General features: G+C 37.9%; 1 protein-coding gene across 1 annotated transcript in view; it reads left to right on the top strand.

Annotated features, from left to right (window-relative positions):
• The window catches only part of RFX4 (regulatory factor X4), a 75,998-nt gene that overhangs the window by 28,032 nt on the left and 20,645 nt on the right, over positions 1 to 27,321 (top strand). The window contains exons 6-15 of the mRNA XM_042889947.1: positions 3,543 to 3,756; positions 4,601 to 4,678; positions 6,581 to 6,744; positions 9,112 to 9,212; positions 10,992 to 11,050; positions 12,534 to 12,678; positions 16,080 to 16,174; positions 17,577 to 17,694; positions 23,263 to 23,382; positions 24,284 to 24,445. Coding sequence (XP_042745881.1) covers positions 3,543 to 3,756; positions 4,601 to 4,678; positions 6,581 to 6,744; positions 9,112 to 9,212; positions 10,992 to 11,050; positions 12,534 to 12,678; positions 16,080 to 16,174; positions 17,577 to 17,694; positions 23,263 to 23,382; positions 24,284 to 24,445 — 1,256 coding nt within the window. The remainder of the gene's footprint in view (positions 1 to 3,542; positions 3,757 to 4,600; positions 4,679 to 6,580; positions 6,745 to 9,111; positions 9,213 to 10,991; positions 11,051 to 12,533; positions 12,679 to 16,079; positions 16,175 to 17,576; positions 17,695 to 23,262; positions 23,383 to 24,283; positions 24,446 to 27,321) is intronic.

Here is a 27,321-nt window from a genome sequence, read left to right as displayed (position 1 = left end):
ACACTTGCTCTTGTTGAACCTCATCAGGTTCCTCTCTGCCCAACTCTCCATCCTGTCCAGCTGTTGCTGAACGGCAGCACAGCCTACTGGTTTGTCAGTCACTCCTCCCAGCTCTGTTTCATCAGCAAACTTGCTGAGGATTGACTCTATCCCTTCATCTAGGTCACTGATGAAGATGTCGAACAAGACCAGAACCAGTACTGATCTCTGGGGAACACTATTAGTTACAGACCTCCAAGTAGAGTCTGTGCCACTGATTATAACTGTCTGAGCTGTCAGTCAGCCAGCTCTCAATTCACCTCATTGTCTACTTGTCTTTCTCATTTGCACATTGTACTTCTTTGCAATGAATACACCAGCACATACACTCCTTGCTGGACCCGGCACAGCTATAACTGAGGTCTGTTTTTATTTTCAGAAACATCTGATTGCATTTCAGTTGTGTTATGTAAATAAATTACTTTATGCATTAACACTTCAGTCCTTTTATCACCCACTGTGCTGACCAATTGTTGCCAGTATGATTTTCCTTCCATTTCCTTGCTACTGCCAAGGAAACTCAACCGCAGAAGTGGTTGAGATCATCTGGCTTCACACTGTTCTGCCTTCAGTCTTTTTATAGCATGGCTCCCTTGTAACATTTCAGAGTTCAGAGCTACAATGGCACTATACTCTTGGTCATCTGTTGTGAGGCTTTCTCTTTTGCAGCTGGGCTTATTGCTGTAAATGTGCAGCTGTTCTCTATCACGCTGAGCTTAGAAAGAGTTCCACCATAGGTGAGCCATGAGAAGGCATCTAAATAGAAAAGCTTATTTCTTTCTGTACTACGGCATGAAACTCTTCAATTATATACACAAGTGTTTACTTAGACTAATGGGAATGATATGGTGTGCAGGGAGTTTTACTTCTTTCTCTAAGAGTGTTGTATTGTAGATTCTGGGTCCATGAAAGGAAAAATTATTCTATTTACTGCAAAAAATGATTGTGTGGTCTGCCTGTTACTTCCTTACAGATCAAACTTTCAAGACTTCCTTATTGATTTCAGTTTGATTGTGGGTGGTTAGTTGTCACTTTTGTTTCTTTCTTTCTGTTAGAAATGATTTAAAGAAAAAGTGCTAAGAATATCTGTGAACTGCACCAGTGATTTTTTGCCATTTCCAGATAGCTTCCTCCTTCAGTAAAGTTTCTATGTTAATTTGGCTATTGCTGTCTACGTAATTTTGAAGCTACCTGGCAATCTCTTTAATGTAGTATACTGCCAAGTAAAATATACCAGACATTAAGCAATGCCCTGTGACATTCTACTACAGTTTGGAGGCTTTTATTCCTTCTTTTTTTTCCCCTAGAATTGATTTAAAAAGAAACTTAACATAAAAGACTGACCTGCTTAAGTTATACAGAACTCTCAGTCTGTCTTGAACTTTTGCAGTCCTGCCTGCTGTGGCCTTATATTTTTCTTATTTTTTTTTCTTTTTTCTCGTTCCCTTTCTCTCAATAATTTGTGGCGGTAGTTTCTTTCCGTTTTCCCATCCCCAGGCATACCGAACTCACAGGATATAAGAAAGTAGGCTATGGGCTTTATGGCTGTTACACACAGTGCATGCATGACAGCTGCTATCAAGCTGGGGACTTGAACTGCAACCTGGAGTTGTTACTGTTTAAGCAAAAAAAAAAAAAAAGAAAAATGAAAAAAAAAAAGCTTCTATGGCTGGTGTACCATCGTGTGTAGCTTGGCACACGTAATGTCTGGCTGAATCAGCCTTCTTAGTGCCCTTCGCTCTGGTTTGTCCTTTTAACAAGCACAAAGCAGTAAGGATCCCATTCAAATAAAGCCAGCGAAACATGTGATATGCACAGCTATGGTATCCAAGCAAAAACTTGCCATCAGCTGTCTGTAACAGAGTAGGATGGATCTGAGCCTGACTTCTGGTCTGGAATATACATTTTGGTCTGAGCCCTGACATGATTTGGAGCAGATAATGTGGCTTTCTAAGGTATTGAAGGAAGGAAATCTTACTCAAATAATGTCAGATTAATATATTAATAAATCTCCCCTGCATTATTCAATACTGAGTTCAAGATAGCTTTTATTTTTATTTCATTTATTGCTGGATGATGTGGAACATCCTCAGTCAAAATGGTAAGGGCAGCACATACGAGAATCCTGCAGCTCCCCAGGCCTCCTCTCAGCCCATCTGTGCTGGTAGACAAGATTAGGGCTTCCAGCTATTTGCCACTACTTTCTGTTGGAGATTATAACATGCGCTGATTTGCGGGTGAATGAGTGAATCTGCTCTAGAAAAAAAAATCACCTTAGCTTAAGCTATAATCAATTAGACACTGCTCTTTCACTGTTTGAATCGATGTTAGTAAAGCCAGATGATTTTCCTAAAGCAAACAAGGGGTAATCAAGTGAACTGATCTGCCTGTAGCACTCTGAAAACAGTAACTGTCTGTCTGGGGAGGATGACAAACATCTGGAGATGGTTCCCTCTCCTCCCACCACAGCTGGATGCAGAAGTGAAAGTCTCATCTCAGTCTGATAGGCTGTAAGGAGAGAACCGGAAGATCATTGAAAATTCCCTTGAAGGAAATAAAGTCAGAGGTACAAGAGCAATATGATTTTATGTTGCCTTTTGTAACCACTAAAAATTAAGTTGAAGTGATGGTGGGGCTCACAGCTGAGAAAATGAAGTAAATGTTAGCAGAATCACAGGGTGAATGAGATTGTTTCTGCTGCTCCGATGCAAGGGTTAGCCTGGATAATGAGTGCTCCCATTAACACCTATAATAATGCTAAGCCGTGGCACAACCGTGTGCCATAAGGCCACCAGTCCGTTCTTGTAGTGCAGCCACACCGTGTAACACCCACTGTGCTCTGCACAGGCAGAGTTACAGCGTTGTGTAGTATCCTGTGCTGATCCAAGACCAATTATGATGGAAGTTATAAGGCACATCATTTTGGACTGTACATTTTCTGCTGTGCATTGCTTTCAAGCACATGCGCTTCTCCCTTCCAATCCTTCCACCCCTCCCCCTGTGTTTCATTGCAGTGCTTTCAGGTTTTGAAACATTTCTGATCAGTTTGTTTGTGATAAAGACTTGTGCTATTCAGGGATCAAAGCGGCCCTGGACAGTCTGAGAAGAAATAACAACAGAAGGGCCAGACCAGAGGGGTTGTACCTCTGCTTATTGCTAAACTAAAGGAGCAGCTGCACAGCACAACTCTGCCAGCAAGAAGCTTTAGGATGTGCTTTTAAATCATAAGAAAAAAAAACATAGAACTCCATTGATTTTCTGCCCTGCAACAGTCAGCTTTATTAACTTTAAAGAGAGCTAGCTGCTTTTACCAAAAGAAATTTGAAAACCCAGAGTATTACCACAATATTCTGCTACTGAATCAATGCTTGTTAATGATACAGAAACTATTACAAAGTCTGTTTTGCTATAGAGATTATTAACATTGTCAATTTATCTTACTCCCATATACTTTTAAAAGTAATTTTTGAACAATTTACTTTATGTACCTCTCTGTGTATCAGGTACCATTATTATGGAATTGCAGTGAAAGAAAACTCACAGTATTACGATGTGATGTATTCTAAAAAAGGAGCAGCCTGGGTCAATGAAACTGGAAAAAAAGAAGTGACCAAACAGACAGTGGCATATTCACCACGATCCAAACTGGGAACATTACTGCCAGAGTTTCCAAATGTCAAAGATCTAAATCTGCCAGCCAGTCTGCCAGAGGAGAAGGTAACGCTTTGGAAATATTTTCTTAGCTTGTCCTGTATCTTTTTTTCCCTGCTTTGGATGAAAACTTCGTCTAAAGTATAAAGACTTTAAATAAGATTAAGTTTAATAATGCTTTGACTTTATTTATGGGGAACTTAACTGCTTCTTATAATAGTCAGAAGTATCTTCCCTCAGTACAACAGCATATGCTATCAGATGTATAGCATATCTAAAGCCTACGCACACTCTTCTTTCAAAGTTGTATTACATACAGCAGGAAAGGCTTGGATGGTAACTGGTTAAATCACCAATAACAAGACCCCAGTTTTCTGTTTTAGCAATATGTGAACCCACTTGTTGGCAAACTGAAAAACAAATCCGGTGCTTTCTTGTGAGGAGAGGAATTTAATGCATTTCTTATCCTTCTAGGCTGGAAATTAAAAGAATCCTGTCTGCACCTATGACAAAAGTGCTCTGACTGTTCTTGGCTGAGCCTGCTAGTTTTCTGATGCTATTCACATGTGTAGTATCAATGTAAAGTGGACAAAAGAGTAGGGTTTTATAGTTCTTTATGTCCTAATTAGGGCCACATTCTCGTCTTTGATCTCACTGAGGTTTTTTGCTCCTCTTGCATTTGAAGAATCCCATTGACATAGAAAAATTCATGAATTCAAAGGGAGAATTTACCTTTAAAAAGAAAACTTATGTTAAAGCGAATCTAACTAGACTCTGATTTCATTATTTTTGCAATTTTGCATAGGTAAAAAACAACTTACTTTTTTGTGCTCTGTATTTTGATAGTTTTGAAAGCAGATTTCTTAAAGTAGAATGAACATTTGTGTGTCTCCCTCTCATTCTTTTTCAGGTTTCTACCTTTATTATGATGTATAGAACTCACTGTCAGAGGATACTAGACACTGTAATAAGAGCAAACTTTGATGAGGTATGGTTAGAAACTGCAGTTGTAGTTTAATGATATTACTGGTATGAATGGATCTGAGAGCTGATTTTGAATTTGATATTACAAACTTATGGTTTTGTGGTGGCTAATCCTTTTCATGAATAAAGAAGAATAGATATACATATTACATATTATGTCATTGATAGCATTAAATTTCACTTATACCACTAGGTGAGTTAGAGAAATGAAAGCAGTGGGAATGGTTTTGATTCTCCATTGGGATTAAAGTGGCAATATCCTCTTACAAGATGTTGACAATCCAGTTCTTACATCTCAACAAGTGTATCCATCACCACTTTCCTAACCTTTGAGTAAGGAACTGAGCTTTGAACTTTGAACTGAGCTCTGTTTGAAGGAATTCCTCTGAGTGTTCAGAACAAACCCAGGGCAGGTGCCACAGCCAAAATGACGTTCTCTGCTAGTCTGTTAACAATGAGCATGGAGCTGGGGGGCCTAGAGCCTCCCAGACATCCCAGTAAACCTCTGAAGTCTCCAGTTCTTCAGTTGTTTGGTAGTACAGCCAGGAACACACAAACTGCTCAATAGTTGATACAATTCACTAGGATATCAAACTGAATCTGAGGGCTTTCTGGCAATGCATGCATACAAGTCCTATAATTAGAGGTGAATGGCTACAAACATCAAACATTACTGGACTGCAAAGACATTTATATCACATGTGGAGAAATTTTCTTTTCTAGGAAAGCAAATCTGACTATAGAAATGCTGAGGGCCTCATTCAAATGTAATTTGGAAAAAGTCAAAGGAAATGGGTCTTTTGACTCTGCATTCTGAACTAAAGCAGAGAATTCCTTCCTTTTTTCTATTCTGCTCTAGTTCTCAAACTCCTCTGATTTAAAACTTAGGCTCTCTTAAGCCATTGCACCAGTCTAGGTTCTTCCTTGCAAGAAAATTGTTTCTTCAGCATTATTTTATTTCTTTTCACATTTTCCAACGTGTCTCTCAGATCTTCTCCTAACCATGTTTAAGTGGGAACCCAGAAGCATAAAAAAATATTTAAATCTGTTGTACGGGTTAGAGAAAACCAAACCCCTTGGCCCATTCACTCCAAGCCCACTGGTTCAGTGATTCAGGTTCATATTCAGGTTTTGCTGGATCTCTGAATGCTTTCTTCAGAGAAGGATGTTGTCTTTTTCTAGGCAATCTGTCAGGATCAGTGGTGGAGAAGGGGCTGAACAGTAACAAGATGTAAATGATAAATGTTACTTACTGCACCTGTTTGCAGTTACAGGTTGTGTGTTAAAAGGTTATCATGTAGAAATGCTGGTGTTCTGACACCTGCAGAATTGACCATGTCATTCACATAGTAACACCTTTATTTCCTAAATGGCAGTTTCCAGATGCATCTTTTTCTGTGTCTGAAATTTCCTCCCTATTTTCTTTTTTGCCCTTCTCCATTCTTTCTCCACTTTCCCTCATAGACAAGGAGATAAAGAAGAAATAATTGCTGTTTTTCTTTAGTCACTGTAACAGCTGTTAAGATCTCCAAACTGTTTCTTTTCAAAATTAATGCAGAAAATGATATACTGGCCTCCATCACTGTGCTGTGTTCCTGTCCCTCCCCACACCAAGTCCTAGTTTCATTACTTTGTATACAGGAGCAGCCTCTCAGTTGTAGGAACAAAAAGGTACCCTGTCTCCAACTCAGAATGCCTCCTTGCCCTTTGGCTCATTATCCCATTCAGCGCCTGGTTAAGTATAAGCCTGTCTAGTTAAGGAATATACATAATCTGTGTTGTATATCATAAATCCAGCTGTGAGACTGAAATAAATGTTATCCAAACAGGATCATTTAAAGGAAAAAGTATTTGTGGCCTTTTGTTATTTTCTCTTACATATCCCTTCTCCTTCTCACGATTGCAGGTTCAAAGTTTTCTTCTGCACTTTTGGCAAGGGATGCCTCCTCATATGCTGCCTGTACTGGGTTCTTCAACCGTAGTAAATATAGTTGGAGTTTGTGACTCGATTTTATACAAAGCAATTTCTGGAGTTTTGATGCCAACAGTACTGCAAGCACTACCCGACAGGTCAGTATAACTGACTGCACTGGCCATTTCTACATATCTCAGCTGTCTTTATTATATATCTTCTCCTTGCAAAAGGCACCAATTCTCAGAAAGCTGCACGTTTCCACCTGAGTTTAAATCACATGCCAGTTCAAAGGAGCTGAATGCTGACATGTTTGTGGAAAAAACATATTGATTTTAACAACACTTGTGTTGTGAAAAGTGTGACTTTTTTGTGTGATGAAGGATAAGACTTTCTTCTTGGTTTATTAACATCAAGCTTATAGTCATGTCCCGCCTTTCAGGGAATATCAGAAATCTGCAGCTGCAGAATGACACGTTCCTTCATTTCTGACAGTTTTCAGATACATTTCTGCTAATCTAGTGTAGCAAGATAACAGTACTCTGAATAACAGTGACCAAAGCTGGCCTGGCTGCTCTGTCTGTAAATACTCCCTTGCATATTCAGGCACTGCAACTTAAGCATTTGTCTATGTTTACACTCTTGGAACCCAATTGTTATTCCGCTTGCCAAGAGCAGAAAATATGAAGATTGTACTTGAGAAGTCTCAGACAACCTGGATTAATTTAAATGCTATACTGTGATGAACAGATGCACACTTATTTAAGGATCACTTCATTAATATTAACAAGTATTTGATTCTGTTGTTTCAGAGCTCAGTTTTCTTTGCCAATCCACAAGATAGATCTCATCTTTTCTCTCCCTACCTGGAGTACATCTGAGTCCAAGAAATCTTAATCATGTAGAGAAAACAGAACAGAGATCAACATTTTAGAGCATAAAGTGTAATTACTGTGTAGTCAACCTATTCCTCTATTTGATTTTCCTAATATAAACATCAGGAAACCTTCTTTTTCTAAATATTTATTCACCTTTATTATTATTTGATACTTTCCTGAGGTTAAATAATCGTTACATTTATTCCTTTAAGAGTTTAATATTGGCACTGTATATTTAGCCTTCAGGATTGTAATGCAGCTCTAATTACAGCAAATGTTTTTGAGATGTCATTCTATGCTCCTAAATTGGTGACTGCTGTTTGCAGTGTATGACTGCTAAAGTACAGACAAAGTATTTTTTCCATGAGAAACCTGTTATAAGCATGGGATTTCCTTGATATGTACATTTTTGCAGGCTTTGCCTTCTCCACCCCCCCCCCCCCAAAAAAAAAAAAAAAAAAAATCTATTTCATTGGAAGGATTAAACAGAACAGCAGTCCTTTTCTCAAGCTGCTTAGTTCTTTCATAGCAAATAAGGAGAGACTTGAGTGTGAATATGGACTTTTGTAATGCATATAAAGGGCCAGATTGTGGCTATTAAGCCATAGCCTGCACTGGAGGGGGTGAAGAAGGGTCTCACTGCAATGGAAGCTCCTGAAGGAAATCTTGCTGACTCAGCCAGAATCTTCTGAGGAACTTCCTGGGAATGAATGTTGGCTGTACAGAAAAAAACACTTTTCAGAGGATGCAACAGATGCCATCCGTCCGCTATCCTAGGTGTCTCTGCAAAGCAGATCAGATCTATGGCAACAGTTATTTTACCACCTCTGTCCTCTGTGCAGTGTGTGTTGGAGTACAAACAGAATGGCTGCCTGGCAGAATGAAGTAAAGTTCCTTGCGTCCTTCCTCTGTCTATGTATCTTGAGTGTTAGAACGTGTGTGTATCTTGAGTGCTACAGGTAGCGCAGCTCAGTCTGGCAGAACCAAGTGCAGGTCTCCCCTATATCATACCCCGAACTTTTCCTGGAAATTGTCATTTTTCACTGAGCAATTTACAAGAAGGGCCTTCCAAATTTAGGAGGAAATGATGGGGCCATCTAGCAAAAGGCTGTAAGGAAGAAGAGGGAAATCTCATTCATCCAGGAAAGTTCTTGCCTTGCTCAGAGCTAAGCAGGAAGGTTTTGCTGTGCCCCCGCATACAGTCTAGAAATTCCTGACTGTCACAGCCACCCATTCAACGGCTTCAGTCTGGAGTGCAGTTGGTTATTGCTTCACTTACATGTGGCTGTGTCCATTTGTATAAATTTAGGGACAAATGGCCTGAAATCCCAGGCTTGATCTGTTGTTGTCTTCTTTAAATAAATGTGATTTTATGTTTTTATATTTTATGATTTTATCCTAAGCTAAAAAAAAAAAAAAAAGATTTATAAGAATCAATACAGTGCATACAGAGACTTTCATTCTCTGTGGTGTTACATTTTTCTGGAAAGGTTTTCAGAAGTTTTCCTTCATGTCTGCAGACCAAAACATATTCAGCAACTCTGCATAATAGTGAGGTGTAAATAATTGGCCTGTAGTGTTCACATGTTCACAATTCTTATAGAAGACACAGAGTATATGTTCTGATGTAGTGATTTCTCTTCTAAGTTTGACACAGGTGATCAGAAAGTTTGCAAAGCAACTGGATGAGTGGCTAAAAGTAGCTCTCCATGACTTGCCAGAAAACCTACGAAATATCAAGTTTGAATGTAAGTATTGCCAAATCTCTCCTATTAATCTGGGAAATATGTAATGTTAATGTTTAGAAATTAATTGGAAGTGAACCTTGAGTTCTTTTAAGAATTAAATACTGACAGCATTGTTAATCTTGCATTCACTTCCAAGCTCCACTTGCTCGTGAGAACCAATTTCATTTAGTGAAATGAGGCACTGCCCCAAGTGAGAAAAATTACTTTTCCTTTCTTGTGAGTTCTGATAAGAAATTAATTTTGTTGATAGTAAGCAAACATTAGGGATATTAGGCAAAGAAAATTATTAAACAAACCTTTAGGGCAGCACAATTTGAATACAGCTTGAGGCCCTTGCTCAAAAAAGTGCCAGAGTTAAAAATGAAGGAGATCAAATTACCCTGTCGCCACAGGAAAGGGCACTAGCCCTATTCAGACATGCTTTGTAGATGCCTGCAGTGCACATCACCTATTGATAAAGCCTGCTTTATTTCACGGCTCTCAATTCTTTGCCTTTCATGAGCACTAAATTCCACACCACAAAGTTAAAGGGGGAAAAAAAAAAAAAAAAAAAAAAAACTAATTTAGGAGAAGGATTAACTATTTTGATCAGCACGGAAAATTAGAAGTATATTTTACAGAGAACACTCTAGAATGTGAGTTAGAATAACTAATTTTAGGTTTTTGTGTGTTGTTTACTAATTCATTTTAAAAGTTACAGAAAGTCAGAGCTGAGAGCATGCTTTATCACATCTTTCTCTGTTCAAAAATATCAAGGATCTGCAACAATTTTCCAATTCTGCCGGGAAAGAGAGAGAGACAGACGATGCACTTTCTACTCATTCTTGAACAATGCTCTTTAACTGAGGAACCTCCTACTCTGTGACTACATCTAAGGCCTGTTTGGATAGCTCTGCAGGCCTTTTGTGATTTTATAAGAAAAACACTGAGTCCAACCTAGCACATACATCCTAGCCTTTGTCATTTCTGCAATTTTTTCCTCCTAATCAAAAGTTGTGATCAAAGGAATTACTGAATGGAGAAACTGCAAGTCTTGGTTGTATTTGCAGTTCTTAAGTCATACAATTCAGACAAAATATGATCAACAAAACATTTTAAAATTCCAGTTTCCGAGTACAAGAAGTATCTTAATACAAGGTCCAAATCCTCTTGGAAAGAGATAAAGAGAGATGGCAAGTACCTCCTAGGCTCTCTTATGCCATTGCATGTTAGTGTGTCATGTAATCACTTTAGAAACTTTAATCAAATTTTACCTGAAACTGTCTCAGATTTTAGCTCCTTCCTTACTCCAGTCTGAAGGCTGCTCTAAAACCTGTTTACATTAAAACTTAGGAAACTTTTCTAATTTCCTGACAAAATGTTGCTGTCATTATGTTTTGCCCACTTGTTCTTGCACCAACATTTTTCTTCCTGTTAAATAGTTCAGTCTTTATGGTTTTCAGCTCTTTTGTGTATCAGGAGAAAATTTGCTATGCTAAACAAGCAAAGCTCTTCCATTGTCCTCTACGTTTCCCTTGTCCTCTCGTTATCCACAGCATCTATAAATCATCACTCGTAATATGCCTCTGTAAAATTGATTGAATATCCAGATTTAAGGTTATAGGTCAAGGCTTAAACTAAGTTAAAACTGTGCTATTCATGCAAACAGTATGTTGCCATAATTGAATGTAAAAAACTGGATATGTTTTTTCAGTGCTGATTTGAATTCAGAATTTTCAGAAATAAAGGATTTTACTTATTTAGCACAGTATGTAAGTATATATCTCCTCTCTCCTACAGTGTCCAGAAGATTCTCACAAATACTCCGGCGACAGACGTCACTAAATCATCTGTGCCAAGTAAATATTTCAATTATCTGAGTTTGCTGAATGCCATTTTTACTGATTTGTAAAATAATTCATTAAATTGGCAAGCTGGACTTTACTCAAAGAGGAAGAGATCATGTTAGCAGTTTCTTTCCAACATTTACTATGACCATCTTTACAAAACCAAGAACTAATCAACAAAAGTACTTTGCTAGAGAGCTGGAAGCCACACTGATCATTAAATTAAGCAGAAAACATTTTGAAGCAAATTTAGGATATGATTTGAGAGGATCCATTGGTTTCAGTGAGGCTTGAATCAGGACTATTACGGAGACAGAAAAATTTATATATGCCTGACAAAAGTGTAATTGCATATTACAAATCAAAAGTAAATCAGTGAAAAACAAAAGGGTTGAACCACTTGGGTTTTAAATGAAAATATTTTTATGACCACAGCAACAGAATGTAAGAAAATCACTCTGAACTGTTTGCTTTCACCAGCTACTTTAGGTGACAATTACCTATCAAAAATTAATGAGGCCATACTCTATGTAGTACAAAATAGGGGAGAATGCACTGGGTTAATTAAGGTTTCACATATATATTGAGCAGATAGTTTGCTTTCCTTATTGGTTTTAAAGCTTTATATTTGAAAGGTATATCTAGCACCCAGAGTAACCCTGAGAGTCAGGAAGCCCACAGGAAGAAACTTGGGGGGGGGGGAGAGGGGGGCGGGAAATGCTTCTGGAAAGACACCTTTGTAGATTTCTTCCCTCCATTCCCTCCCCTTCCCACAGTGGGATGTCACTGAGCTTTGAAGGTTTGTAGAGGTTCAGAGGAAATCAATATGCAGAAACCACAACCTTCTGCATCAGGCTTGGGATCCAACAGTCTCCTTACATTGAAGGATTATTCAAATGTATAATTTCCTTGGGGAATCTGGTAACCTTAGTGTGGTCTGTCATCTCTGTTTCGCTTACAGAGATCTGGTGTGCGTCGTATTAGCTTGAAATTTTGTCGCTTCCTTTTCTATCACCCTATTCTTGCCATTATCACCAGCAGAACCCTGCATGAGGCAGATATAGAGAGGCAAATGATCTTCAGCTTTTTCTTGTGGCTGAGGGAAGAATGGGAGTCTGCATAGTGTGGGAGAGAGTGGATTGTAAACCCTTGTAAGGTTCCTTTGGTTTTGGCTTCATTTTTGCTGTTGCTTTTAATTTTGACCTCAAGCAAACTGAAAAACCAATGGAGCTGTTTTAATTCGGAGAGTCCATATTTTGGGTTTGTGGTGAGTGTGAGCAAAATATTTGCTGTTAATTGAACAAGGCAAACTGATTTCAAAGTTCATTGTGGTAAGAGGGCCCTGTAACTTCCATAAGATATCTGTTCAGTGGGTAGGGTTGAATGAGGAGAATCAATTTAGTGAGCCTAGCTAAGAAAGCGGAAAAGGGGATAAAGGTTATTTTTTTTAATCAAATAAACCATGAACTAATGAAGAGATTGGATTGGATTACAGGCATCAAGAACGGTGATCCACAGTGCAGACATCACTTTTCAAATGCTAGAGGACTGGAGGAATGTGGATCTGAATAGCATTACCAAACAAACCCTCTATACTATGGAGGACTCACGGGAGGAGCACAGAAAACTCATCATACAATGTAAGAGATGAACCCTCAAATAAAGCCAGGTGAACCTTGGTTTCTTGTTGGAAAAAAACCCTCAGTGAAAGTAATGTTTTTGCAGCTATTCGTTTGCTTACGGAGATATTTCTCAAAACAACAGGCAAATCTTTTTTAAGGTCTTATATTTTAAGGCATAGATCTGGGCACTCCTTCATTACAGACTTTCTTTCTAGTATCTAGAACAGCCAGTGGCACAGAACATGCACCAAATTGAGGGGGAGTTGTTGTTTTTTTTTGCCATGGACATGGGCAAAGTAAATCTATGCATTAGCCATTGGAGCTAATGAAGTCCATCTACCCTGCTGTAAAATTGTTGGGGAATTGTCTTTTGGAGGTGTTTGCCCCCAAATGGCTTTGAGTGCCTTGTAAATTTTATTTGTAAATAGCTCCATTTCACATGGTATTTTCTTAAACAAAGGAATTTGATGGGATGAAGCTTTTACCCTGAACTTTTATGAATAAATAAATGTACTGTATTAAGCAAGTTAATTGACTAATTTAGATTCTTTGTAGTGTAGTGAAAGGCACGAACTGAAAAGTGACTTTGGAGATGCTGGCAAATTGGTTTCATAGTCAAAGATCTTATTTTGCACTTATAAAATCTGATTGGTCTTGTCAAGCAAATGTGACTGTGACTGTAAGCTTGTGTTTAACCCTGAGCACACTGAGTTTGTTCCTCCAAGGCACTGGTATTGATTAGCTTTGTCTTTAGCATCATTCGTAATTTTGGTTCCCTTCAAACCCATCTGTTGTACTGATCTCACTCCTTAGGATCAGTCATGTCTCATCCAGGACCAGCTTTAATGGGGATCCACCTGGATACTGTTTGTGGGAGCCCTGCATGGGTACATTTGCTAGAGGGGTGATTCTTTCAGTGCGTGGCTAGAAAGAGGAAGGGTGATACATTCACATGAACACTGGACCCTGCAAAGTTGACATTGGCTCTTCTCTCACACCCATCTTGTCTCACTATGGTAACACTGTGGTAAAAGTCTTCTCTCCTTTTTAGGAATGGGTCTTACATCCTCTGCTACCTTTTCAGTGAGATGTGCTTTGTACCCTTACCTATCCTTCTTAACCCTTGATTCACCTCCTTACATGGTGCTCTTCCATTCTTAAGGGTATGAAACTCGACATAGCAACAGGGAAAGTAGAGAATAGTGAGAGTGGAGTATAGAAGCTTGCTACATTTTTCTGCCATCTGTTATGTGTCTACCCAGCATCCACCCACTGACCAAAACATAATGAATTCTCAAAGTTATAATCCCTAGGAGAAGCAATAGTTTCGGCTCTCATTCAGAAAATTCTCACTGTTTAGGAAATATTTTTATATGTGTACTGAATATTTAAATGCAAACTTAAGTATCATCAAATCAAATGGAATTTTCTTGAATGCAGATGGATTTGAACATACATTTTTCCATATTGTAGGTCCATATATTTCAATAAGCAAAAAACAGAAGCTCACAGAAATGGTAATCCAATATACATGTTCAACTATGTGGTGAGATTCCACAGGGATGTCAAATATATAGAACGCTTATTCTAAATCTTACAGCTTTTTCCCTCATCGTTGATGTACGTTCTACTTGGCCAAAGAGCATCTCAGAGGTTACACTTTCTGTGACTCGTCACATGCAGTAAGGTCTGCTTGCACGTTCTTGGCATTAAGAACCAAGAAAGTACAATTTTCAGCTACTATCTCTGAGGGGAAAAAAATGATGATAACAAAAAAAGTTCATAAACTTATAAGTAAAGTTAGAGAGAAACACTGTAAAATCATTGGGTAGATGAGAAGCTATTTCTTGCTCAGGTACAGTCGCTGTCTTTGACCTGGTTTCTTCTTTATTCCCACTGTTCTCAGATCCCATATTTCTAACAGTCACTAAAGGCTAAGCAATTACTTTTCTCAAATAGCTGATGGTACATGGTTGCAATGCCCCACAGATGCAATGCTCCTGCATTGCCAAAGCAGGCGACTGATTTGTTTTTCTACTGTTGCTCACCTCTTTGCACAGCATGTGAATTATTGCATCTATTGGCAGTTTCTGTCCAGCCAAATACTCAGATAAAAAGACAAAATTTGGATTTCTCTGAGATCTGATCCTGAATAAAGAGAGGCTGCCCATTCAGTAAAAAAACAAAACAAAACAAAACAAAACAAAACAAGAGAAAGGCAGCCCAAACATCATTATTTCCCTTCTTCCATGATCAAGTTTCTGACCATCCAGCCTTTGCAAGTGTAAGTTAAACCAAGTTTTAAGTGGGCGCAAAAGCTTTCCTGCTTATCTCGCTGATTCATCATGGGATGCTATTGCTCCATTTAGACCACTGAGCTCCTTCTTTGCTTTAATCTCAGACAGTCTCTCTGGCTCACTTCTCCACTGGCTCCACTTCTTGCTATCACCTCTAAACTTGGTCTCCTCCACCTCCCCCACTATCTGCTTCCTATGGTGGGAAATTCTTCCCCCTTGTTATTTGCAATTAAGCATAAATGGAAATGCATAGCACATTGAGATCATCCTGTGACACAGCAGGTAGAAAGTATCTTTCTTCTTGATTTACTGGGCCTTTTATTTTAGCTGGGTTGAAGAGCAGTTTCTTAAGGTCAAATCACAGCTCATGATTCTTTGCCTTTTAGTCCTTGATTCTCATTAATAAACTGGAGACTTGCAGGTTTAAGAGCTGCAGTTTAATTATTTAATTGTTTTTTACTTTCTGTACTAAAGTATGAATTCACTAACTTGGGAAAGGTTAAAAAGTATTTGCGTTGCTTTTTGAAACTACTTCATAGCGTTTGTGCTTTGGTAACAATTTGTTCTGAAGAAGTAGAAGTTTATGGAACTTCTCTGTGTGTGTCTGGCATTGCAAATAGATGATTTGCAGCAGCTAAATAATGTTTTTGCAACTAAAGCATTATACGAAGAGAGCACTATCAACAATACTCATCTATTTGATGCTTAAAGATTCTTTATGCGTTTCTAAATCAATTTCATGCATGACCTTTTTTCATCACCAGGGTCAAGGCCTAGCTTCACACTCTTCGTAGCAAACACCATAAATGTTTCATTTCCGGGCACCACAGACAGCCGAAGGTTAAATCAAAAGAAGAACTTTAAATAATAGGTCCTGATTTGCTCGCACCTAAATGCTACTTCCAATGACTCTATCATTTTCAGAAGAAGCAAGATGGAGACCAGGAAAAATTACTGGGTCAGCACCAAGGAAATTATATTTGTCATGGCCGAGCAATCTATTATGAAAAAAAAACATAGCAAGTTGGTCATGTTATTGGCAGCTTTTTCTATTTTGTTTCTGTTTTGCTCTAAATGGAATTTAAGCACTGAAGTGGGCTGTTTTTTTGCTTTGTCTGCCAGTGTATCAGGAGTTTGATCACCTTCTGGAGGAGCAGTCCCCCATTGAGTCATACATTGAGTGGCTGGATTCCATGGTGGACAGATGTGTTGTAAAGGTTGGTAAAGAATAAGGACTTGAGTCACCGATGTGCTTTTTGAGCTCTGTTCAGGTCATAGATCATTAGCAAAAACAGAAAAAAGAGAAAGTGAAGCGGTGTAGTAAGCAGAAGTAAAGCAGCAGCAGATAAAATGTCCCCACCTTTCATGCACAGTATGAGAACTGCTCACATTCAGAATTCTGGTTCACTCTGCTCTTGTCTGCCCAACTCAAAAAGTATTCAAGAATGGAACAGGACTAAGATTTTCAGTCAAATAATATTTCAAAAGTATGGAGAGATGAGATCAGAGTTGTTATAACTGCGTAGTGCAAATGAAAATGGTAATCTGGTTTGTCCTTTTAAGATTTTAATAAGAGAGATATTTAGGCCAGCTAATTAATTTATATGCTCTCAAATGTAAAGAGGAATGTCTGTGTTACAAATTTATACTGTATTTTCAGTTGATTTGAGATAACCAGAGCTTGTACTTTATTTTGACTGGATGCAAAAATATATTAAAAAATCTTCAAAGAATATTTTCAAAAGTGATCATGCATCATCATTATATTAAGTAGAGTATGTAACTATGTTATGAACAAACTAACTTCTGTCATCAACTGTGTTTTGTATTAGGATGTTCTTTTGCAATTTCAACTCTTCATTCCAGATTTCCTTTTTAGAGATAGTAAGTAAAAATACATGTGCTAATATGCTGCCTTTCTCTCTGCTGAAAAATAAATTGATACAAAAAACCTACAGGCACTTCCCCAGATTACTTGAAATATTTTGATTGCTTTGGAGTACTCTTCTTGGATTATTAAAATGCAATTTTAAATGCAGACCATGGTTTGCATGAAGAATTTCAAGACGGAGTTTCATTAGATAATTGAATGAACCTAATTTGTTAACCAACGTATGACCCTGTCAAATAAGTTTCATGGAGTTGATGCCTGAAGTGTTCTTTCTGGGGAGTATTTTTGCTAGTAATATGTCTATTCATATCACAACATGACAAAACTCTAATTGAAGTGCTAATATACATTTTCAGCATAGATCAAGCATTCTTGATTACACATTGTTTCCTTGTCTAGGAATGATCATGTAAGTGATTAGGTTAAAATGAAGACTGGGGCTTTTTTGGGCAGTTCTTTTCTCATTCATAAAGGGAAGTCAATCTCAGAGTTGAATGGTAATTCTGCTTTTCTCTTTCCAGTGTTTGTATATAGTTGCAAGTTGGCTTTCTGAGTAGGTTTTTTTTTGTTTTTGCTTGTTTTGAATTTTTAGTGTTTATTTTAATGTGAGATTAATGGTAAGTAGTTTTTCAGTTTTAAAAATGGAACATAGATACAGACATTATTCATCTGTATCAAATGGTGGAAAAGAAAATTTTGCCATGTTAGATGTATCTGTTTTCTTGCAGGTAGCTGCCAAGAGACCAGGCTCTTTGAAGAAAGTAGCTCAGCAGTTTCTCCTGATGTGGTCCTGTTTTGGCACTCGAGTGATTCGGGACATGACTTTGCACAGTGCACCCAGCTTTGGTACTTTCAGTACTTTCATTTTGTTGTACTACTTGCATGACACAGACCAAAAAAGACTACATGGCTGGTAGTTTTCATGTGTCCGGGGCTCTTATACAAAAAAAAAAAAAAAAAAAAAAAAAAGAGTCAAGGCTGCTAACTCATATGGATGTTTTCCTTCAAATCCTAGCCAGAAGAGTGCAAAACGCTGTTATTTCTGTTAGTTGTAGCCAGAGTTATCAGTCACAGGTCAGCTTGAGGAGTCAATCATTGGAGCATTCCCTAATGCACTTCTGTGCAGTCAGCCAGGTTACCTAAACTGCTGTGGCCGTGTTATGCTAAGATAAGTGATTTTGTGCCCAAGCAGACAAAAGCTTGCCAGTGAGCCATTTTGCTAGCTTTGCTTTTAAAGGACTTGGCTTTTTAATGTAGACTTTGCAGAGTGGACCTATTTGTGTGTCCTATACAGATTGCCTTCCATTCTACCAGAACACAATCAGGATAGAAAGGTGATTTCTATCTACTAAACAAGATGTTGTTTAGTAGTGAAAATGCATGCTGTTTTTCCACGTGGTTTCAAAAGATTTGCCTTGACCTCCTGGGATAGAAACAGCATCAGTTATAAAATCAGCTTAAGATCGGTGATTGAAAATGGACTGTTGTGTTATGAGTGTGAACATTTGTGGTTATTTGCAACTAGAGTTTGAATTAGGGATGTTTTTTGAATGTGCATATTTGCCAGGACGCAGTCATAGAAGATTAATAAGAAGTGAACTTATAAAGGCAGTGTATTGAACAACTGCAGAGTTTTCTGCCACCTGTGTTCTGCCATTAGATGACATTCAGAAACCATCAGGAACAGGAACTCAGAGTAGAATTTATAATTTAATATGAAACTTCTTTCATCACCTTTTCCCTTGTAAAGGATTTTTCCAGCAGCTATTAGTGAGTCACTATTAGACATCAGGTTAGTGAGCATTCCCAAGACAATCACAGTTTCCATCTGCTAGATTCTGTTTTCAGCACCAGTATCCTGATCATATCTATTTTGAACGTCCTCTAGGTCTCATTTTCTCCTTCAGTTATTGCAGCTTTTCTTTTGTTGTGGGCATAAAAAGAGCTGATACTGCTTAACAGAGTATACATTCCCACAGTATTCAAAAATCCCTTCGTATGAAGGAATGCTGAATTTTGTGCTCCAGCATTTTGTGTTGCCACACATATCTCTATGGACATAAACCTAAACCTGTGAAATACACCAGCAGCCAGCAAATGAAGAAAACACTTTCTATTGGTTGTCTGTTGTTGTCTGAAAGTGATTCTCAGCTCTGATTAGTAATAGAAACATTTATGAACTTGCTGTGTTTCAAGAAAATGTGAAGATTGGCAATTATTCACTTGCTCGAGTTTGGGACCCATGACACTATAACATATTAGATCTGCCAAAATAACTTACCTGCTCTCTCTCTTATAAATGTGAGTCTTGAATTTCTCATTTATGAGAACTTTAACTGCTCAGTCATATCATTTGTTTATTTTTGTCTTTATAACTCAGTGCACGTAACTGCATACAAACTCATGATTCTCTTTATATGGATGCACATCTTCGAACGTGAATTTGATGTTTTATATATAGCTGCAGTCAGGAAAAAAAAAAAAACAGTCATAAATGATGTGTTTTTCATGGGTGGTCTGTGTTATTTGGTGCTGAGGGACATGGCCAGAGGGCATGGTGGTGTTGGGTCGACGGTTGGACTAGATAATTTTAGTGGCCTTTTCCAACCTTGATGATTTTGTGCTTCTATAATTTTATAATTAGAACTAGACCAATAACAGCTTTTAATTTGATAGCAAAAACAGGATTTAAAAAAAACCATTAATTCTATTTCATCTGCCATCTTTCACTGCTTAGCCCAGTTACCTGCCTCAGCAGTGTTAGATTTCTAGACAGAGGACTAGAGAATCCACTGGAAGGATTTTCTCATCTTTTTTGTTGAAATTGTTTTATAATAACTAATTAGTAATAGAAGCTCCATGTGCCATGATTTTTTCCAAGTCTCGACATCTCACTGTTGGCTTTTTTTTTGCTACTTACACATAATTGCCATATCTGTTAATAGCAGATGATATTTACTGTATGTTACCTGAGTAATCATTGCCATGATTTCAGTTAACTCAATCTGAAAATTACAGCCAAATACTATTTATTATTATAATTGCAGTCTCTTGAATAACATCTTCCCTCTTCCTAAAGCAGCAGTAAGGTTTACCAGCCACAGCTGTATCCTTTTCACTGCTTAAAAATATACTTGAACGAGCTAAACAGTTTAATGTGAAAAACAGTAGCTTGCAAGCACAGAATAATTTACTGCACATTGTGCTGAATAGCTATTCACTGGGTTGCTGAAATACATGCCTTGATACTGGTTTCAGTCTGTAGCTTACATTACTTTTGAATCATTTGGAAATATAAAAATATTGCATTCATTCAGTATCAACAACTTGTTTGTCTGGCGTCTTTCACGCAAATTCTGGGCTCAAAAACTCTATACAGAGTTTAAAAATACACAGTGGGAGAAATAATAGAGGAGGAAGAGAGAAATTGAAAAGAATGACAAGGGTGCTGGGATGTTTTTAAATGCTGCATTCAGTATTGCCAACCCCAAGTCTTCAAAACAGAGCATTAGACCCCCCAAAAACAAAGACTATTTTTTTAAATAGCAAATCTTGCATTCTTGTCATTTGCTTGGTAGCATTTGAGTGCTTAGGGTTCACACTTGCAAGCGTTTTTTTATGAAACTATAAGCAACTTTCTTTTGATTTCTTATTTAAATGAAAGAGAGTGAAGAGTTTGGTGACAAACCCCAAATACCCTGAGCCTTTTGCCACCACGTGAGGCTTCGCAGCACTGAGGCCTGGTTTTCTTACCTTGGAAAATCTCATGAGCAGGAGCTGCGCTGAAATCAGTAAGACTTGGATCTTCTTAATAATCTGTTTTTTTCACTGGAGGAGCTCTGAATCAGTAACAAGGCGATCAATCAGGTCCACTGTCTTCATAATACTGCTATGTTACATAGGGTTTTATTTAATAAGACTTCTAATTCAAAAGATCTTTAAAACAGAACTTCAGAAGTAATCAGGTGATGATCTCCAGTATTTATCCTTGCAAGGCTGGGGAAACATGCTATCATTTTGACTTGCATAGATGTGGAAACAAAAAACTGAATGCTTCACATTCAAGAAGAGCCAAAGATTTCCTCCTCTGAGCAAAGGTGTTGCAATCATGTATGTTTATCTCTGCTGCCTTGCCCAAGAACACAAAGGCTCACATTCTCTTCCCCGTGTGTGCACTCTGCTTGTATCAGTGATGGCAGAAGCCATGCAGGCATGGAGTAAGAGAAAGAAACACAAAGACCATCAGGTCACAAAGAAAAAGAATGTGCTCAGAGTTGCTTTGAAAGCTGGATTGCCAGCTAGAATTGTATAAGGATATAGGGCCTTTCAAAACACTTCTTCTCCCTTCAGCAGTATATTTCAGTGTAGAAACTGGACTAGAGGTATACTTATGCTTCACCATGATAAAATCTAGTGTCCCAAGATAAAGCTAACTTTCCAAAGAACAAATCAGTTGTTATGATACTTAATTGAATTTGAAATTTGTTGCATCTTTTTTTCTTCCATGGAAGTATTTTCCTCAATATGTGTTAATGGAATTTCAAAAAGAACACATCTGGATGATCAGGTGCTTTTTTTTTTTGACTGGCGGTAACCGATCTCTGTTTCTCAGCTTGTGATTTTTCTCCTGTTTAAATCACAGGCTGCTGGAGCAGCTGCTAATTTAAGCTGGCTGCATTTGCATGTGTTAGAGTTATCTGACCACTAACATGAGCATGTTTTAAATATTCCATACAAGTCTAAATAAACCTAGGAGCTTTTCAAAAAAGTATTGTGTGATCAAGCCCTGTCTGCAGCTATTACAGGTCTTGTATGTTGTGGAGTCTACTGCGTAAACTGACCAAACCCTATCTCGATACTTGTCAGTCTTCCTCTCAAAATGAATGTGATTCCTTTCAGGAAGAAACTACACAGTGTCCCAGTCTTCATGCTTTGCTTCTTTAATTTTCTGTTGAAATGCATCTATGGTCTCTTCCAACACATCTATTTTTGTGGATATGTATGCTCTGGGGCAAACGTTTCTTCACCACCCCAGACAACTATTTTTCTTTATACATTATGGAAAGCAATTCCTTTTCCCTTCTGTAAAATGAAGCCAGAAAAGCATTTTTAATAATTTGAAATCTATTGTCCATTTCCCACATCCTCCTGGTAATCTCCATACCAGTTTAAGCTTGTACAGATTTTTCTTGGACATTGGTGACTAGAGTTACGGTGCAGTATTCCAAGTGAGCTTTCACCAGTGCCTTGTGCAATAATATTAATACTTCCATTTCCAGAGAGGCATGTAACTACATTCACTGCCAACTGCATCAGAGGTTTGTCAACTAATTTATCCTCAGCTCTGTCATTTGTAATTGAGGAACTTAAAGATTAAGGTTTTCTATAAATCACTAAGGATAGAATAAATCCCTAAGGACAGAACTTATTACAGTGTGCTAAAAAATTTTTATTTCTATTACTCTAGTCTATAGCATCTCCCAGCAGTTCCTACTAACAACATTAACAAGTTCTCCATCTGTGCTCAGCTCTCACTTGAAGATTTGTGGCAGAGCACTAACAACATAATCTCTTTTTACTGTTAATTTTCAAGTTCTTTAACTCCATCCCAACATTTTGTTTTGTCTGCACTTTTTCTTTTTAGTACCTTTTTTTCACATTCCTGTCATGGCAGTTAAGAGAGAATACCACAGAAGAGATAATAGCACAGAAAACAGGCCAAATTTTATACTGTTGATATGATTCAAACTGGTAATTAGGTAAAAAAAAAATGTGGTAGGAAAAGTAAGAGGAAGCAAAGCTGAGGCAAAAGACTTTCCTTTAAGATATGTAGAATTGCTGGTGATGCCTCTGTGTCTGACAGATAATGTGTGCCTCATGCAGCCCAGGCAGTGCACTGGAGGTATACCACCAAGAGATCTGGAAGGCTGTTCCTACCTTTCTATGGATCAGTCTCTCATTCATTTCATTGTCCAATGACACAGGTGCTTCAGTTTTGTTTTGTTTTGTTTTTTTTTTACCAGAACATCACGAGGGCAGTCAATTTAGGAATATACTTCTGACAGAAATTTGTATCTGATACCATAGATAATTTCACTTGCAGTGTAACTGTCTAAACTGTTCAATTCTAATACAGGAAAAGAAAACTCGATATCAAGTCCCAGATCTCAGGTAGGCAGCCTCTTTAACCACAACAGTTGGTCGTATATGCCTGTGTAAGTGCAGGAGTGGATAGTATGCTGGTCCCTAGATTTACTTTGACCTCTTTTACTTTGAGTAACCGGCATACTGCAGTGGTAGTGCAATATTGAGGCAGTTCTACTCAGTGCCTTTTGTGTCGAATCCCCTAATCACTGGTTTAATGAGTGTATTGAGACAGTCAATGGCTTTTCTGTTTGTTCACTTTATTACCAGGGTCTTTTCACCTTATTCACTTGATGTTTGATGACTACGTATTGTACCTGCTAGAATCACTCCATTGTCAAGAAAGAGCTAATGAGCTAATGAGGGCAATGAAAGGAGAAGGAAGCACAGGTGAGTTTGTTCTTTTATTCATCATTTGTTGTTTTACTCCACTGGATTCACTGTTTTCTTTATCCTCACCTAACGCTGTGAGTCCTATCTAGGAGTGCAACGCTGTTTTTTGGTTCCATCATGATTTGAAATCTGTCATTTGTCAAGGGGCTTCCTGGAGTTAATGCATTCTGAAAGAGACCTGCTTCATGGTCTGACTCTGGATGTCTGAAATACTATTCCTGAGCACAAACTCAGTTTTTCAAATAGAGAACCTTTTGCCTCAGTTGATCTGTGTAAGCCACCTTTGCATTTCAGTGGGCCCAGTCTTGATTCTTTCTCACCCTTGTTTCACACTAAATAAACTCATATCACTGGGTTTGTATCAACCTAAATAAAAGGGAGATACAAGAATTGAGCAAGTAAATTAAAAAAAAAAAAAGGCTAGAATTTCTGATGCATTTTAATTCTGATTGTCTGTACAGAAGCAAATTCCTTGCCCTGTTCTACTTTGCACTGAGTTGCCAGAACAGAAGCAGACAGAGACTGCCGTTAGTCTCTCTGCTCAGGGATGCTCCTGATCCACACTGATCTTCGTTCTTTGCATCTTCCATTAATTTTGGAAAGTTAAATCACTTTGTCACCATATCCTACAGGAATAAAGCCCTACAGTGTCCATGCACATATTTCTTACATGTACATCAGGAAGAATAGCACTTTTCTATAAGAGATCTTATTAAAATAAACTCACATTGATAATACTGAATCTTACTGAAGTGCTTCTTTCAAAGATTTATATGAGTACTGCCATGGATTTCATGAATTATGCAAAGAACTTAACTGCTCACATAGTATTTCTATAGTTTCTCACTGTCCCTTCACTTTTAATCATTTGTTCTGTGATTTTTCTCTCACTCCACAGCAGAAATACGAGAAGAAATTATCCTGAGCGAACCAGCTCCTCCAACTCCCTCCCCAGTGCCTTTCTCCCCAGCTAAATCTGCCACCTCAGTGGAAGTGCCCTCTGCCCCCTCACCTGTCAGCAACCAGTCCCCAGAGTACGGTGGCATAGCAGCTACAACAGGTAGGCAGGTTTCTGGCAGCTGGATCTGCTTGAAGATGGCTTTTACATTCCATCACCTGACATGGAACTTGAGCACAATATGTGCCTGTTTTTGAGAGATGCTAAGCCTTCTCAAGCAGAAATCTGTTTAAACTATTGGTTATACTTTCTTATATCCAAATATTGCATGCAGTTTAACAGGAAATGGATCTGATGCTTGGAGTCCAGAGCCCTAACAGGAGTCCTCAGACCAGAATATATTCTGTTGCTGAGGCCTTCAAGAGAACAGGCCTGTTGCTGTATTTCCAAATGGTTTTTAAATCAGTTAAATTGATCATATTTCTGGCAATGCCATGAAATCTTTTAAGCATGTTCAATGACATTAATGGGAATCAATCTCTATGAAAAGTGTTATATACCTCAAGGAAATATGCAAGTTGTTTTAAGGCTTGCTGAGGCTTTCAACATCTTAATTAATAATTAATACCCACTGCATACCCAGTGGGAAAAATGAGAATTGGATATCTTTTGACATATTTGAGACCCAAACATGCTTAAATATCTGCACACGTTTCTCTTGGACATGTTTTTACGTATTACTGGTAACTTTCAACATTAGAAATTAGGAATTGAAGGTCTGAAGCATGCTCCATACTGTTTTCAGTTACATTCTCTGTTTTCAGAGCTCATGAGCTTGTTGTATTGTGGTGGGCCCACAGGTTGAAAAATCAATTCTTAATATTCAGTTTTTGGGTGAACTACCAGAAAACAGTAAAAAAAGTGATGCACCCACCTGGCTTGTTGATTGGCCTGTATTAATGGGCAACCATCCTGTGTACCCAGTTGTTACCTGTTGGACATGGAGAAGATGGTCCATCTGTTGTATGATCTAAAAGCTGTGTTTTCTTAATTCATGAAGATCAGAAATTTGATTTCTGGCAGAAATGTGAGTGACTTTCAGAAGACATTCTAGGCAGTAAAATACCAGCTTTGCTGCCCCTTGGTGCAATGGGTATATATCAGAATGTGGAAGCTATCACTTGTGATGTACTAGAAAACTTACAAAACCTTCATGAAAGAATGTCAGAAAGTTATGATTTACCACACTGGAGAATTTGGCAGTGGCCAAATGAGTAATAAATCCTTCTGACAAATGTTTTCTTTGTTTTCAAAGGCACCATAGGGAGGCACAGTGCATAGTTGTGGTTAAAGGCAATTTAAGAATTACTATCCCTACACTGAAACTTAAGGTTTTCTCATTGTTGGAGACTATACTGCATTTAGGAAGGAAATAGAATGATATTACCCCCAGAACAGTTAGACAATAAAGCAGTATGAATCCTAAACATGTTAGGTGAGCAGGTCAGTCTGCTTTGGATCAGGCAATGCTGGAGGTGGTGTATATGTTTGAGTCTTGAATTGTCGATTTTGTGAGTAACTTGGTCTGTACACATAATGGTCCTATAAGAACATTGTGATATTGTATCCAGAAATTACAGGGATGCAGAATTCTACCTTAGAAGTAAAAGACTGAAAAGTTGGGAACCATGTGCTCTCCAGTGGCATTGATAGGAGTGGAAAGTTGAGGGACGTTTTTGCTTAAGCTACAGAGACTGTAACTCTATATGGATATCTTAACTATTAACCCAAAGTTTATTCTATATTTAAACAATAGCCTATACGTCATCTGTATGAGCTTCCACCTTCCATGCCTCATGTAGCCTCAGATCCAGGCAGGAATAGGAATTGCATGAACCTTATGTATCGCTTCTGAATCCATCAGTAATCATAGAGTAGAATCAGAGAATGGACTCACACAGACATTACCAATGTAATTCCCTTCTGTTTTCATGTTGTGTCTTGTTTTTTTATAGTCTATTTTATTCTCTCTCTCACTCTTTTGCTTGCCCTGGTAAGGCCAAGGTCTGCTGATGTGAAGTTTGAAGCCAGAAAAAGAATTACTTAGGTACAATGGTTGAATGATCTACTGCCATAATACAGACAGTAGAACTTGATGTAATTATTCCCATAGCAGAACTTCTTAGGCAAGAAAGCTATTTCTAATCATTTTAGCTCTGTTTTTTCTAGCTTCTTCTTTTTCAGGTTGTTCAGAAAGCTTCAGTTGAATTGGATTTTATTCTTACAATCTTGTGCAGTCTAATTTTTGCCAGTGTGAAAGTCATTTTGGCCTAGAACAAGCCAAATTTGTCAATTCAAGCAGCCATCCGTTTATCCATTTAAGATTAAATAAATACAAGTATATGGATATTTCCCAGACCTAATTTGGACAATTAGCAATACCTTCATTTCCCATATGGATTATATAGATGAACTGATCACCTTTTCAGTTTGCTAACCATTGCACAGTGGAATGCAAGATCCGTTTACATAAGGTAATGCAGCCATGTTTCAACCACTGAAAATTGCTATAATTTAAAATGGCAGTGCTGAAGATGTAATTTTAATATATATATCTATATAATCAAAATGTTACATACACAGATTCTTTGGAACTAGTATATAGAATATTTTGGGACAGGAAGTTCTGGTCTGGAGAAACATATTTAAAGGACATTCTATTGATTTTCTTAAACGTCTTTCATGGGGCAAATATAAAACTCTGATAATGCTTTGTACATGTTGAGAACTGGTCCCATTGGCTACCACTAGCTTTACTTCCCTAATTTAAAGTATCATTAGCTTTTTTTTTCCTTATGACATTAGCAATAAAAGTTAACTATTAAACTTGTGTTTTAACCTTTTTGCCTTCACTCAATGGTCAGCATAAGAGACAGTAAACTAAACTTTGCCATTACATGGTACTAAGCAAAAGAAAGGTAAATTATATATATAGCATTCTGTGTTACAACATCTGGCATGGCTTAGCTAGCATTTTA

Source organism: Lagopus leucura, unplaced genomic scaffold (assembly GCF_019238085.1).
Source record: "Lagopus leucura isolate 7727_CA_CO unplaced genomic scaffold, USGS_WTPT01 Super-Scaffold_100159, whole genome shotgun sequence".
Classification (NCBI taxonomy): Eukaryota; Metazoa; Chordata; class Aves; order Galliformes; family Phasianidae; genus Lagopus; species Lagopus leucura.
The sequence above is the reverse complement of the archived record's forward strand: the minus strand, read 5'-3'. Positions and strand labels throughout refer to the sequence as shown.